General features: G+C 32.2%; 1 protein-coding gene across 3 annotated transcripts in view; it reads left to right on the top strand.

Annotated features, from left to right (window-relative positions):
• The window catches only part of LOC139518133 (D-beta-hydroxybutyrate dehydrogenase-like), a 37,937-nt gene that overhangs the window by 1,002 nt on the left and 19,900 nt on the right, over positions 1-17,035 (top strand). For all 3 annotated transcript variants that reach the window (XM_071309825.1, XM_071309827.1, XM_071309826.1), the window contains exons 2-3: positions 14,025-14,137; positions 15,099-15,221. In XM_071309825.1, the coding sequence (XP_071165926.1) occupies positions 14,025-14,137; positions 15,099-15,221 (236 nt within the window). The remainder of the gene's footprint in view (positions 1-14,024; positions 14,138-15,098; positions 15,222-17,035) is intronic.

Raw genomic sequence — 17,035 nt, 5'->3', positions numbered from 1 at the left:
AAAGTGTACCAGAATTGATGTTTGTGCTACTCAGTCTTAAGCTATCAATACAATGGTGTACTAGAATTGATGTTTATGCTACTCAGTATTAAGCTATCAATACAATGGTGTACTAGAATTGATGTTTATGCTACTCAGTCTTAAGCTATCAATACAATAGTGTACCAGAATTGATGTTTATGCTACTCAGTCTTAAGCTATCAATACAATGGTGTACTAGAATTGATGTTTATGCTACTGTCTTAAGCTATAAATACAATGGTGTACTAGAATTGATGTTTATGCTACTCAGTCTTAAGCTATCAATACAATGGTGTACCAGAATTGATGTTTATGCTACTTTGTCTTAAGCTATCAATACAATGGTGTACTAGAATTGATGTTTAAGCTACTCAGTCTTAAGCTATCAATACAATGGTGTACTAGAATTGATGTTTATGCTACTCTGTCTTAAGCTATCAATACAATAGTGTACCAGAATTGATGGTTATGCTACTCTGTCTTAAGCTATCAATACAATGGTGTACTAGAATTGATGTTTATGCTACTCTGTCTTAAGCTATCAATACAATGGTGTACCAGAATTGATGTTAATGCTACTCAGTCTTAAGCTATCAATACAATAGTGTACCAGAATTGATGGTTATGCTACTCTGTCTTAAGCTATCAATACAATGGTGTACCAGAATTGATGGTTATGCTACTCTGTCTTAAGCTATCAATACAATGGTGTACTAGAATTGATGTTTATGCTACTCTGTCTTAAGCTATCAATACAATGGTGTACCAGAATTGATGTTTATGCTACTCAGTCTTAAGCTATCAATACAATAGTGTACCAGAATTGATGGTTATGCTACTCTGTCTTAAGCTATCAATACAATGGTGTACTAGATGGATGTTTATGCTACTCTGTCTTAAGCTATCAATACAATGGTGTACTAGAATTGATGGTTATGCTACTTTGTCTTAAGCTATCAATACAATGGTGTACCAGAAATGATGGTTATGCTACTCTGTCTTAAGCTATCAATACAATCGTGTACTAGAATTGATGTCAATGCTACTCAGTCTTAAGCTATCAATACAACGGTGTACTAGAATTGATGTTTATGCTACTCAGTCTTAAGCTATCAATACAATGGTGTACTAGAATTGATGTTTATGCTACTCAGTCTTAAGCTATCAATACAATAGTGTACCAGAATTGATGTTTATGCTACTCAGTCTTTAGCTATCAATACAATAGTGTACCAGAATTGATGTTTATGCTACTCAGTCGTAAGCTATCAATACAATGGTGTACTAGAATTGATGTTTATGCTACTCAGTATTAAGCTATTAATACAATGGTGTACTAGAATTGATGTTTATGCTACTTTGTCTTAAGCTATCAATACAATGGTGTACTAGAATTGATGTTTATGCTACTTTGTTTTAAGCTATAAATACAATGGTGTACTAGAATTGATGTTTATGCTACTCAGTCTTAAGCTATAAATACAATGGTGTACTAGAATTGATGTTTATACTACTAAGTCTTAAGCTATCAATACAATGGTGTACTAGAATTGATGTTTATGCTACTTTGTCTTAAGCTATCAATACAATGGTGTACTAGAATTGATGTTTATGCTACTTTGTCTTAAGCTATCAATACAATGGTGTACTAGAATTGATGTTTATGCTACTCAGTATTAAGCTATTAATACAATGGTGTACTAGAATTGATGTTTATGCTACTTTGTCTTAAGCTATCAATACAATGGTGTACTAGAATTGATGTTTATGCTACTTTGTTTTAAGCTATAAATACAATGGTGTACTAGAATTGATGTTTATGCTACTCAGTCTTAAGCTATAAATACAATGGTGTACTAGAATTGATGTTTATACTACTAAGTCTTAAGCTATCAATACAATGGTGTACTAGAATTGATGTTTATGCTACTCAGTCTTAAGCTATCAATACAATGGTGTACTAGAATTGATGTTTATGCTACTTTGTCTTAAGCTATCAATACAATGGTGTACTAGATGGATGTTTATGCTACTCTGTCTTAAGCTATAAATACAATGGTGTACTAGAATTGATGTTTATACTACTCAGTCTTAAGCTATCAATACAATGGTGTACTAGAATTGATGTTTATGCTACTTTGTCTTAAGCTATCAATACAATGGTGTAATAGAATTGATGTTTATGCTACTCTGTCTTAAGCTATCAATAAAATAGTGTACCAGAATTGATGTTTATGCTACTCAGTCGTAAGCTATCAATACAATGGTGTACTAGAATTGATGTTTATGCTACTCAGTATTAAGCTATAAATACAATGGTGTACTAGAATTGATGTTTATGCTTCTCAGTCTTAAGCTATAAATACAATGGTGTACTAGAATTGATGTTTATACTACTAAGTCTTAAGCTATCAATACAATGGTGTACTAGAATTGATGTTTATGCTACTCAGTCTTAAGCTATCAATACAATGGTGTACTAGAATTGATGTTTATGCTACTTTGTCTTAAGCTATCAATACAATGGTGTACTAGAATTGATGTTTATGCTACTCAGTCTTAAGCTATCAATACAATGGTGTACTAGAATTGATGTTTATGCTACTCTGTCTTAAGCTATCAATACAATGGTGTACTAGAATTGATGTTTATGCTACTCTGTCTTAAGCTATCAATACAATAGTGTACCAGAGATGATGTTTATGCTACTCAGTCGTAAGCTATCAATACAATGGTGTACTAGAATTGATGTTTATGCTACTCAGTCTTAAGCTATCAATACAATGGTGTACTAGAATTGATGTTTATGTTACTCTGTCTTAAGCTATCAATACAATGGTGTACTTGAATTGATGTTTATACTACTAAGTTTTGAGCTATCAATACAATGGTGTACTAGAATTGATATTTATGCTACTCAGTCTTAAGCTATCAATACAATGGTGTACTAGAATTGATGTTTATGCTACTCAGTCTTAAGCTATCAATACAATGGTGTACTAGAATTGATGTTAATGCTACTTTGTCTTAAGCTATCAATACAATAGTGTACCAGAATTGATGTTTATGCTACTTTGTCTTAAGCTATCAATACAATGGTGTACTAGAATTGATGTTAATGCTACTTTGTCTTAAGCTATAAATACAATGGTGTACTAGAATTGATGTTTATGCTACTTTGTCTTAAGCTATCAATACAATAGTGTACCAGAATTGATGTTTATGCTACTCAGTCTTAAGCTATCAATACAGTGGTGTACTAGAATTGATGTTTTTGCTACTCTGTCTTAAGCTATAAATACAATGGTGTACTAGAATTGATGTTTATGCTACTTTGTCTTAAGCTATCAATACAATGGTGTACTAGAATTGATGTTTATGCTACTGTCTTAAGCTATAAATACAATGGTGTACTAGAATTGATGTTTATGCTACTCAGTCTTAAGCTATCAATACAATGGTGTACTAGAATTGATATTTATGCTACTCAGTCTTAAGCCATCAATACAATGGTGTACTAGAATTGATGTTTATGCTACTCAGTCTTAAGCTATCAATACAATGGTGTACTAGAATTGATGTCAATGCTACTCAGTCTTAAGCTATCAATACAATGGTGTACTAGAATTGATGGTTATGCTACTCTGTCTTAAGCTATCAATACAATGGTGTACTAGAATTGATGTTTATGCTACTCAGTCTTAAGCTATCAATACAATAGTGTACCAGAATTGATGGTTATGCTACTCTGTCTTAAGCTATCAATACAATGGTGTACTAGAATTGATGTTTATGCTACTCTGTCTTAAGCTATCAATACAATGGTGTACTAGAATAGATGTTTATGCTACTCAGTCTTAAGCTATCAATACAATGGTGTACTAGAATTGATGTTTAAGCTACTCAGTCTTAAGCTATCAATACAATGGTGTACTAGAATTGATGTTTATGCTACTTTGTCTTAAGCTATCAATACAATGGTAAACTAGAATTGATGTTTATGCTACTCAGTCGTAAGCTATCAATACAATGGTGTACTAGAATTGATGTTTATGCTACTCTGTCTTAAGCTATCAATACAATGGTGTACTAGATGGATGTTTTTGCTACTCTGTCTTAAGCTATCAATACAATGGTGTACTAGATGGATGTTTATGCTACTCAGTCTTAAGCTATCAATACAATGGTGTACTAGAATTGATGTCAATGCTACTCAGTCTTAAGCTATCAATACAACGGTGTACTAGAATTGATGTTTATGCTACTCTGTCTTTAGCTATCAATACAATAGTGTACCAGAATTGATGTTTATGCTACTCAGTCGTAAGCTATCAATACAATGGTGTACTAGAATTGATGTTTATGCTACTCAGTATTAAGCTATTAATACAATGGTGTACTAGAATTGATGTTTATGCTACTTTGTCTTAAGCTATCAATACAATGGTGTACTAGAATTGATGTTTATGCTACTTTGTTTTAAGCTATAAATACAATGGTGTACTAGAATTGATGTTTATGCTACTCAGTTTTAAGCTATAAATACAATGGTGTACTAGAATTGATGTTTATACTACTAAGTCTTAAGCTATCAATACAATGGTGTACTAGAATTGATGTTTATGCTACTCAGTCTTAAGCTATCAATACAATGGTGTACTAGAATTGATGTTTATGCTACTCTGTCTTAAGCTATCAATAAAATAGTGTACCAGAATTGATGTTTATGCTATTCAGTCGTAAGCTATCAATACAATGGTGTACTAGAATTGATGTTTATGCTACTCAGTATTAAGCTATAAATACAATGGTGTACTAGAATTGATGTTTATGCTTCTCAGTCTTAAGCTATAAATACAATGGTGTACTAGAATTGATGTTTATACTACTAAGTCTTAAGCTATCAATACAATGGTGTACTAGAATTGATGTTTATGCTACTCGGTCTTAAGCTATCAATACAATGGTGTACTAGAATTGATGTTTATGCTACTTTGTCTTAAGCTATCAATACAATGGTGTACTAGAATTGATGTTTATGCTACTCTATCTTAAGCTATCAATACAATAGTGTACCAGAGATGATGTTTATGCTACTCAGTCGTAAGCTATCAATACAATGGTGTACTAGAATTGATGTTTATGCTACTCAGTATTAAGCTATCAATACAAAGGTGTACTAGAATTGATGTTTATACTACTAAGTCTTAAGCTATCAATACAATGGTGTACTAGAATTGATGTTTATGCTACTCAGTCTTAAGCTATCAATACAATGGTGTACTAGAATTGATGTTTATGCTACTCAGTCTTAAGCTATCAATACAATGGTGTACTAGAATTGATGTTTATGCTACTTTGTCTTAAGCTATAAATACAATGGTGTACTAGAATTGATGTTTATGCTACTCAGTCTTAAGCTATAAATACAATGGTGTACTAGAATAGATTGTTTATGCTACTCTGTCTTAAGCTATCAATACAATGGTGTACTATAATTGATGTTTATGCTACTCAGTCTTAAGCTATCAATACAATAGTGTACCAGAATTGATGGTTATGCTACTCTGTCTTAAGCTATCAATACAATGGTGTACTAGATGGATGTTTATGCTACTCAGTCTTAAGCTATAAATACAATGGTGTACTAGAATTGATGTTTATGCTACTCTCTCTTAAGCTATCAATACAATGGTGTACTAGAATTGATGTTTATACTACTAAGTTTTAAGCTATCAATACAATGGTGTACTAGAATTGATGTTTATGCTACTCAGTCTTAAGCTATCAATACAATGGTGTACTAGAATTGATGTTTATGCTACTTTGTCTTAAGCTATCAATACAATGGTGTACTAGAATTGATGTTTATGCTACTCTGTCTTAAGCTATCAATACAATAGTGTACCAGAATTGATGTTTATGCTACTCAGTCGTAAGCTATCAATACAATGGTGTACTAGAATTGATGTTTATGCTACTCTGTCTTAAGCTATCAATACAATGGTGTACTAGAATTGATGTTTATGCTACTCAGTCTTAAGCTATCAATACAATGGTGTACTAGAATTGATGTTTATGCTACTCTGTCTTAAGCTATCAGTGCAGTGGTGTTCAAGATCTAGATAAGATGTTTATTTTGCTCGGTCTTTAATTATCAGTTCAGTGGTGTACCAGAATTAATGTTGATGCGGTTTGGTCTTCAGCTATCAGTGCAGGGTGTACCAGAATTGATGTTTATGCTGCTCGGTTTTTAGCTAGCAGTGTTACGGTGTACAAGTATTAATGTTGATGCTGTTCGGCCTTTAGCTAGCAGTGCAGTGGTGTACCCGCGTAGATGTTTATGCTGCTCGGTCATTACTTAGCAGTGCAGTGGTGTACCCGCGTAGATGTTTATGCTGCTCGGTCATTACTTATCAGTGCAGTGGTGTACAAGAACTGATTATTATTTTACTAAATCTTTAGCTATGAGGGCAGGGTATCTAACAAAATGAATGATTTTGCTGTAGGGTCTTTAGCTATCACTGTAGTGGTGTAACCTTATGAAGGTTAATGCATCTCGGTCTTTAGCTATTACTGCAGTGGTGTACCAGAATTAATGTTAATGCTGCTTGGTCTTTAACCACCAGTGCAGTGGTGATACAGAAGTGATGTTTATGCTACCCAGTCTTTAGCTATCAGTGCAGTGGTTTACCAGAATTTATGTTTATGCTGATCGGTCTTTAGCTAGCAGTGCAGTGGTGTACCAGAATTGATGTTTATGCTACCAAGTCTTTAGCTAGCAGTGCAGTGATGTACTAGAATTGATGTTTTTGCTGCTCGGTCCTTAGCTAGCAGTGCAGTGGTGTACTAGATTAGATGTTTATGCTGCTCGGTCTTAAGCTATCAATACAATTATGTACCAGAATTGATGTTCTGCTGCTCGGTCCGTAGCTAGCAGTGCAGTGGTGTACTAGAATAGATGTTTATGCTGCTCGGTCTTTGGCTGTCAGTTGAGTGATGTACCAGAATTGATGTTTTTGCTGTTCGGTCTTTAGCTAGCAGTGCAGTGGTGTACCAGAGTTCATGTTTATGCTGCTCGGTCTTAAGCTGTCAGTGCAGTGGTGATACGGAATGGATGTTTATGCTGGTCGGTATTTAGCTATCAGTGCAGTGATGTACCAGAGTTCATGTTTTAGCTGCTCGGTCTTTAGCTGTCAGTGCAGTGGTGATACAGAATTTTTTTTTATGCTGTTCGGTCTTTGGCTGTCAGTTGAGTGGTGTACCAGAATGGATGTTTATTCTGCTAACTCCCCCAGTACAGTGGCTATTGTGCTATACAAATTATATATCCTTATAGAAGTATGTGAGTGTGCTCTATAGATTTATTGAAGTATCTGATTGTGCTCTATAAAGGTTGTTTCATAATAGAAGTAAATGATTGTACGCTATAAAGGTTGTTTCCTTATCGAAGTATATTATTGTGCTCTATAAAGGTTATTTCCTTATAGAAGTATGTGAGTGTGCTCTTTAAAAGTTTATTCTTTATAGAAGTATATGATTATACTCTATAAAGGTTATTTCCTTATAAAGGTATGTGATTGTGGTCTTTACAGTTAATGTCCTTATAGAAGTATGTGAATGTGCTTTATAAAGGTTATTTCCCTACAGAAGTATGTGGTTGTACTCTATAAAGGTTATTTCCCTATAGAAGTATGTGATTGTACTCTATAAAGGTTATTTCCTTATAGAAGTATATGATTGTACTCTATAAAGGTTACTTCCTTATAGAAGTATATGGTTGTACTCTATAAAGGTTATTTTTATAGAAGTATATGATTGAGCTTTATAAAGGTAATGTCTTTATAGAGGTATATGATTGTACTCTATAAAGTTTATTTCCTTATAGAGGTATATAATTGTGCTCTATAAAGGTTGTCTCCTTATAGAAGTATATGGTTGTACTCTATTAAGGTTGTTTCCTTATTGAGGTTTATGATTGAGCTCTATAAAGGGTAGTTCCTAATAGAAGTATTTGATTGAGCTCTATGAAGGTTTAGTCCGTATAGAAGTATATGGTTGTGCTTTATCAAGGTTATTCCTTATAGAAGTATGTGATTGTGCTTTATAAAGGTTATTTCCTTATAGAAGTATGTGATTGTACTCTATAAAGGTTTTATCCTTATAGAGGTATGTGATTGTGCTTTATAAAGGTTATTTCCTTATAGAGGTATATTATTGTGCTCTATAAAGGTTAGTTCCTTATAGAAGTATATGATTGTGCTTTATCAAGGTTATTCCTTATAGAAGTATGTGATTGTGCTTTATAAAGGTTATTTCCTTATAGAAGTATGTGATTGTGCTCTATAAAGGTTATTTCCTTATAGAAGTATGTGATTGTGCTTTATAAAGGTTATTTCCTGATAGAAGTATGTGATTGTGCTTTATAAAGGTTATTTCCTTATAGAAGTATGTGATTGTGCTTTATAAAGGTTATTTTCTTATAGATGTATATGATTGTACTCTATAAAGGTTATTTTCTTATAGATGTATATGATTGTACTCTATAAAGGTTGGTTCCTTATAGAAGTATGTGATTGTGCTTCATAAAGGTTTTCTCCTTAAAGAAGTATGTGATTGTACTCTATAAAGGTTATTTCCTTATTGCGGTATATGATTGAGCTCTATAAAGGGTATTTCCTTATAGAAGTATATAATTGTGCTTTATAAAGGTTGTTTCCTAATTGAGGTATATGATTGAGCTCTATAAAGGGTAGTTCCTTATAGAAGTATGTGGTTGTGCTCTATAAAGGTTATCTCCTTATAGAAGTATGTAGTTGTGCTCTTTAGAGGTAATGTCCTTATAGAAGTATGTGATTGTGCTTTAAAAAGGTAACGTTCTTATTAAGGTAAATGATTGTCCTCTCTAAAGGTTATTTCCGTATAGAAGTATGTGATTGTACTTTATAAAGGTAATGTCCGTATAGAAGTATGTGATTGTGCTTTATAAAGGTAATGTCCTTATAGAGGTATATAATTGAGGTCTATAAGGGTAATGTCCTTATAGAAGTGTGTGATTGTGCTCTATAAAGGTAATGTCTTCATAAAGGTATGTGATTGTGGTCTTTACAGGTTTAGTCCTTATAGAAATATATGGTTGTACTCTATAAAGGTTATTTCCTTATAGAAGTATATGATTGAGCTTTATAAAGGTAATGTCCTTATGGGGGTATATGAGTGTACTCTATAAAGTTTATTTCCTTCTAGAGGTATATAATTGTGCTCTATAAAGGTTGTCTTCTTATAGAAGTATTTGGTTGTACTCTATAAAGGTTGTTTCCTTATTGAAGTATATGATTGAGCTCTTTAAAGGGTAGTTCCTTATAGAAGTATGTGATTGAGCTCTTTGAATGTTTAGCCCGTATAGAAGTATGTGATTGTGCTTTATATAAAGGTTATTTCCTTATAGAAGTATGTGATTGTGCTTTATAAAGGTTATTTCCTTATAGAAGTATATGATTGTACTCTATAAAGGTTAGTTCCTTATAGAGGTATATGATTGTACTCTATAAAGGTTATTTCCTTATAGAAGTATGTGATTGTACTCTATAAAGATTGTTTCCTTATAGGGGTCTATGATCGAGCTCTATAAAGGTTATTTCCTTATAGAAGTATAAGATTGAGCTTAATAGAGGTTGTTTCCTTATTGGGGTATATGATTGAGCACTATAAAGGGTAGTTCCTAATAGAGGTATGTGATAGAGCTCTATAAAGATTATTTCCTTATAGAAAGAAGTATGTGATTGAGCTCTATAAGGGTTTTGTCCGTATAGAAATATATGATTGTACTCTATAAAGGTTATTTCCTTATAGAGGTATATAATTGTGCTCTATACAGGTTGTCTCCTTATAAAAGTATATGGTTGTACTCTATAAAGGTTGTTTCCTTATTGAGGTATATGATTGAGCTCTATAAAGGGTAGTTCCTAATAGAAGTATATGATTGAGCTCTATCAAGGGTAGTTCCTTATAGAAGTATATGATTGAGCTTTATAAAGGTAATGTCCTTATAGAGGTATATAATTGTACTCTATAAAGTTTATTTCCTTATAGAGGTATATAAGTGTGCTCTATAAAGGTTGTCTCCTTATAGAAGTATGTGATTTAGCTCTATGAAGGTTTAGTCCGTATAGAATATATGGTTGTGCTTTATAAAGGTTATTTCCTTAAAGAAGTATGTGATTGTGCTTTATAAAGGTTATTTCCTGATAGAAGTATGCGATTGTGCTTTATAAAGGTTATATCCTCATAGAAATATGTGATTGTACTCTATAAAGGTTATTTCCTTATAGAAATATGTGATTTTGCTTTAGAAAGGTTTTTTCCTTATATATGTATATGATTGTGCTTTATAAAGGTTATTTCCTTAAAGAAGTATGTGGTTGTGCTCTATAAGGGTTATTTCCTTATAGAAGTATGTGATTGATCTCTATAAAGGTTATTTCCTTATAGAGGTATGTGATTGTACTCTATAAAGGTTATTTCCTTATAGAAGTATGTGATTGTACTCTATAAAGGTTATTTCCTTATAGAAGTATGTGATTGTGCTCTATAAAGGTTATTTCCTTATAGAAGTATGTGATTGTGCTTTATAAAGGTTATTTCCTTATAGAAGTATGTGATTGTGCTTTATAAAGGTTATTTCCTGATAGAAGTATGTGATTGTGCTTTATAAAGGTTATTTCCTTATAGAAGTATGTGATTGTGCTTTATAAAGGTTATTTTCTTATAGATGTATATGATTGTACTCTATAAAGGTTGGTTCCTTATAGAAGTATGTGATTGTGCTTTATAAAGGTTATTTCCTTATAGAAGTATGTGATTGTGCTTTATAAAGGTTATTTTCTTATAGATGTATATGATTGTACTCTATAAAGGTTATTTCCTTATAGAAGTATGTGATTGTGCTCTATAAAGGTTTTCTCCTTAAAGAAGTATGTGATTGTACTCTATAAAGGTTATTTCCTTATAGAGGTATTTGATTGTACTCTATAAAGGTTATTTCCTTATTGCGGTATATGATTGAGCTCTATAAAGGGTATTTCCTTATAGAAGTATATAATTGTGCTTTATAAAGGTTGTTTCCTAATTTAGGTATATGATTGAGCTCTATAAAGGGTAGATCCTTATAGAAGTATGTGGTTGTGCTCTATAAAGGTTATCTCCTTATAGAAGTATGTAGTTGTGCTCTTTAAAGGTAATGTCTTTATAGAAGTATGTGGTTGTGCTCTATAAAGGTTATCTCCTTATAGAAGTATGTAGTTGTGCTCTTTAGAGGTAATGTCCTTATAGAAGTATGTGATTGTGCTTCATAAAGGTAATGTCCTTATTAAGGTAAATGATTGTCCTCTCTAAAGGTTATTTCCGTATAGAAGTATGTGATTGTACTTTATAAAGGTAATGTCCGTATAGAAGTATGTGATTGTGCTTTATATAGGTAATGTTCTTATAGAGGTATATAATTGAGGTCTATAAGGGTAATGTCCTTATAGAAGTGTGTTATTGTGCTCTATAAAGGTAATGTCTTCATAAAGGTATGTGATTGTGGTCTTTACAGGTTTAGTCCTTATAGAAGTATGTGATTGTACTCTATAAAGGTTATTTCCTGATAGAAATATATGGTTGTACTCTATAAAGGTTATTTCCTTATAGAAGTATATGATTGAGCTTTATAAAGGTAATGTCCTTATAGGGGTATATGAGTGTACTCTATAAAGTTTATTTCCTTCTAGAGGTATATAATTGTGCTCTATAAAGGTTGTCTTCTTATAGAAGTATTTGGTTGTACTCTATAAAGGTTGTTTCCTTATTGAAGTATATGATTGAGCTCTTTAAAGGGTAGTTCCTTATAGAAGTATGTGATTGAGCTTTTTGAATGTTTAGCCCGTATAGAAGTATCTGATTGTGCTTTATATAAAGGTTATTTCCTTATAGAGGTATATGATTGTACTCTATAAAGGTTAGTTCCTTATAGAGGTATATGATTGTACTCTATAAAGGTTATTTCCTTATAGAAGTATATGATTGTACTCTATAAAGGTTAGTTCCTTATAGAAGTATGTGATTGTACTCTATAAAGATTGTTTCCTTATAGGGGTCTATGATCGAGCTCTATAAAGGTTATTTCCTTATAGAAGTATAAGATTGAGCTTAATAGAGGTTGTTTCCTTATTGGGGTATATGATTGAGCACTATAAAGGGTAGTTCCTAATAGAGGTATGTGATAGAGCTCTATAAAGATTATTTCCTTATAGAAAGAAGTATGTGATTGAGCTCTATAAGGGTTTTGTCCGTATAGAAGTATATGATTGTACTCTATAAAGGTTATTTCCTTATAGAGGTATATAATTGTGCTCTATACAGGTTGTCTCCTTATAAAAGTATATGGTTGTACTCTATAAAGGTTGTTTCCTTATTGAGGTATATGATTGAGCTCTATAAAGGGTAGTTCCTAATAGAAGTATATGATTGAGCTCTATCAAGGTTATTTCCTTATAGAAGTATGTGATTGTGCTTTATAAAGGCTTAGTCCGTATAGAAGTATATGGTTTTGCTTTATAAAGGTTATTTCTTTATAGAAGTATATGATTGAGCTCTATAAAGGTTGGTTCCTAATAGAAGTATATGATTGAGCTCTATCAAGGTTATTTCCTTATAGAAGTATGTGATTGTTCTTTATAAAGGTAATGTCCTTATAGAAGTATGTGATTGATCTTTATAAAGGTTATTTCCTTATAGAGGTATATGATTGTACTCTATAAAGGTTATTTCCTTATAGAGGTATATGATTGTACTCTATAAAGGTTATTTCCTTATAGAGGTATATGATTGTACTCTATAAAGGTTATTTCCTTATAGAGGTATATGATTGTACTCTATAAAGGTTATTTCCTTATAGAGGTATATGATTGTACTCTATAAAGGTTATTTCCTTATAGAAGTATTATTATGATTGAGCTCCATAAAGGTTAGTTTTTATAGAATTATATATATGATTGTACTACGTAAAGATTGTTTCATAATAGAGGTATGTGATTGAGCTCTATAAAGATAATCTCATTATGGAAGTATGTGATTTTCTCTATAGATTTATAGAATTTTCTGATTGTGTTCTATAGAGTTTTTTTCCTTATAGAAGTATGTGATTGTGCTCTATAAAGGGTATATCCTTATAGAGGTATGTGATTGTGTTCTATAGAGGTTATTTCCTTATAGAAGTATGTGATTGTGCTCTATAAAGGTTTTATCCTTATAGAGGTATGTGATTGTGCTTTATAAAGGTTATTTCCTTATAGAGGTATATGATAGAGCTCTATAAAATTAATTCCTTATAGAAGTATGTGATTGTGCTCTATAAAATTAGTTCCTTATAGAAGTATGTGATTGTGCTCTATAAAGGGTATATCCTTATAGAGGTATGTGATTGTGTTCTATAGAGGTTATTTTCTTATCGAGTGATACCACATTTTTTCTGATATATGTTATTTAATTTGTTAAAAGTAAAATTATTAAAAAATTGAACTCAGAGGAAAATACAAACTGGAATGTCTGTGATCAAATGGCAAAATCAAAAACTCAAACGTATCAGACGAATGGATATTAACTGTCATATACCTGACTTGGTACATGCTTTTCTTATATAAAAAATGGTGGATTGAACGTAGTGTTAAAGCTAGCTAAACCTCACACATGTATGACAGTCGCATCAAATTTCATTATATTGACCAACGATGTGTAAACAAATATAACCAGATATAATAGGTAAAAATGGCGGTTATAGAATTATCAGATGACTCTATAAAAGCTATTACTTAAAAATATAATAGAATGTGATTATACTCTATAAATAATATTTCCTTTAAAGAAAGTAGTCTGAGATTGTGGTCTATCTTAATAGGCAGCATCTTACATTTGTTGTTAATTTTACTGACATTTCTAATATGAATATGTGATGACAATTTCAGTGGATCCGTTGTGCATTACATACAGTGTGACTTGTCTTGTCAGGTAGATACCCTGTGTAATGAAGTAGATAAGATATATCCTGGTGGGATCGACATACTAGTTAACAATGCAGGTAATTATACAGTGTGACTTGTCTTGTGTAAAGAAGTAGATAAGATATATCCAGGTGGGATCGACATACTAGTTAACAATGCAGGTAATCATACAGTGTGACTTGTCTTGTAAGGTAGATACCCTGTGTAATGAAGTAGATAAGATATATCCTGGTGGTATCGACATACTAGTTAATAATGCAGGTAATTATACAGTGTGACTTGTCCTGTCAGGTAGATACCCTGTGTGACGTGTCCTGTCAGGTAGATACCCTGTGTGACGTGTCCTGTCAGGTAGATACCCTGTGTGACGTGTCCTGTCAGGTAGATACCCTGTGTGACTTGTCCTGTCAGGTAGATACCCTGTGTGACAGGTACTGTCAGGTAGATACCCTGTGTGACGTGTCCTGTCAGGTAGATAACCTGTGTGACGTGTCCTGTCAGGTAGATACCCTTTGTGACTTGTCCTGTCAGGTAGATACCATGTGCATTTTTAAGCTCGAGGCCTCGTAACAGGTAAGTTTTGTAAGCATTGGTTTTAGATAAGGGATCGTTTTTCTCGTACATAAAAGTGAACTGGGCATCTTGATGAAATATCAGTTTTCTAGTTAAACTCGGGATACTTTTGTCATGCATAGAACTTTTAGAAACACGCTACTATACACTTAATCTTAAAAGTTTAAGCTTTTCTAAAGCAAATTGTTATATTTTGCTAGTAATTCTTTCGTGAAAATCGCTGATCTAGTTTTTTCTTCATGCAAGAAATATTTCATCCGGAGAAAATACAAAAATATATAGTAAAATTATGAAACTACTATCACGATTTAACAACGTTTAGAGTACTTCGACTCCTCTCAATAATTCCGTTTTAAAAAGCAGGTGCTCGCTTACACTGTGCATTTAACATAAATTAACAAGTAAACAAAGAAATTGTCAAAGTGTGAATATACAGCTTAATTTTTTTTATCATTATTTCATCAGGTATCAATTTTGTGAAATATATAGATGAATATCCAGTAGAAAAATGGAACGAGTTGATAGCAATAAATCTAACTGCTCCTTTCTTATTGATTAGACATTGTCTGCCAAAAATGAGGAATAAACGTAAGTATTTTACAAACAATTAATCAACGATTTTCACCCATTTTTTTAATGAAAAATACACTTTGAGAAATTGTTTTGCTCTCATTCATACCCTTCTTAATTCCTTTATAAACAATTCATCCACATCTATATATTTCAATTTTTGCTCTGAAACATAGTATGATTTGAAAATGCAAACACCTTAAACTTTCAAAAAATAGTTAAAACCATAATAACCTTTATCTGATATTTTGTATCCAAATACTAATTGTTTAACTGATATCTTATTTTTAAAATTGAGTCGTGCACTTTATCCCAAATGTCTTTTAAAAAAGAACATGTTATAAAGAAATGAAAGTAATCTTCCTCTTCTGTTTGACAAAAATTACATTTACTATTAGAAGAAATTTTCCATTTAAAAAGTAATTGCTTTGTTGGAATAATATAATTTAACAGTTTCCACCTAAACATTTTCATCTTATTCTCTCTTAAAAATTTAAATTTAAAATCGTTTTCGAATGACATATTTGGCTTGCTATCTAACTTTAAATTTCTTGTCTAAATATTAATACCAATTGGCTGTGTATATTTTTGATACACTAATAAAATTGAGAATGGAAATGGGGAATGTGTCAAAGAGACAACAACCCGACCAAATAAAAAACAACAACAGCAGAGGGTCACCTACAGGTCTTCAATGTAGCGAGAAATTCCCGCACCCGGAGGCGTCCTTCAGCTGGCCCCTAAACAAATATATACTAGTCCAGTGATAATGAACGCCATACTAATTTCCAAATTGTACACAAGAAACTAAAATTAAAATAATACAAGACTAACAAAGGCCAGAGGCTCCTGACTTGGGACAGGCGCAAAAATGCGGCGGGGTTAAACATGTTTGTGAGATCTCAACCCTCCCCCTATACCTCTAACCAATGTAGTAAAGTAAACGCATAACAATACGCACATTAAAATTCAGTTCAAGAGAAATCCGAGTCTGATGTCAGAAGATGTAACCAAAGAAAATAAACAAAATGACAATAATACATAAATAACAACAGACTACTAGCAGTTAACTGACATGCCAGCTCCAGACTTCAATCAAACTGACTGAAAGATTATGATTTCATCATATGAACATCAGGCACATTCCTTCCCGTTAGGGGTTTAGTATCATACCATCATAACATATATGAGAAGAACATAACCCGTGTCATGCCAACAACTGTATTTTAGAATAAATGTGTTTAGTTCCGATGCAAAGACCTTATCAGTGACTCAATATTAACGCCAAAATATGCAATCTTTAATGACTTGACAACAGTATCGTAACTATATCCCTTCTTAATAAGTCGATTCAAAGGTTTTGTAAGTTTCTGAGGTGAATACTGACACATTTGTGCTTTATAAAGAATATTACCATAAAAAATTGGATGTGAAATACCTGAACGTATTAGAAGTCTGCATGTTGAGCTATATTTACGAATGATGTCTTTATACCGATGATAAAATTTAGTAAATGTTTTGACTAGTTTGTGATATCGAAAACCCTGGTGCAATAATTTTTCAGTAGACTATTATATAACATTTTATTATAGGAAAATAAAAATGGTACCTTTGATAACTATTTACACCACTGGGTCGATGCCACTGCTGGTGGTCGTTTCGTCCCCGAAGGTATCACCAGCCCAGTAGTCAACACTTCGGTGTTGACATGAATATCAATAATGTGGTCATTCTTTTTTTATAAATTTCCTGTTAACAAAAGTTTAAATTTTTCGAAAACTAAGGATTTTCTTATTCCAGGCATAGATTTACTTAGCCGTATTTGGCACAAC

This window comes from Mytilus edulis, chromosome 3, assembly GCF_963676685.1.
Source record: "Mytilus edulis chromosome 3, xbMytEdul2.2, whole genome shotgun sequence".
NCBI lineage: Eukaryota > Metazoa > Mollusca > Bivalvia > Mytilida > Mytilidae > Mytilus > Mytilus edulis.
Note: the sequence above shows the minus strand (reverse complement) of the source record. Positions and strands in the feature narration are given on the sequence as shown.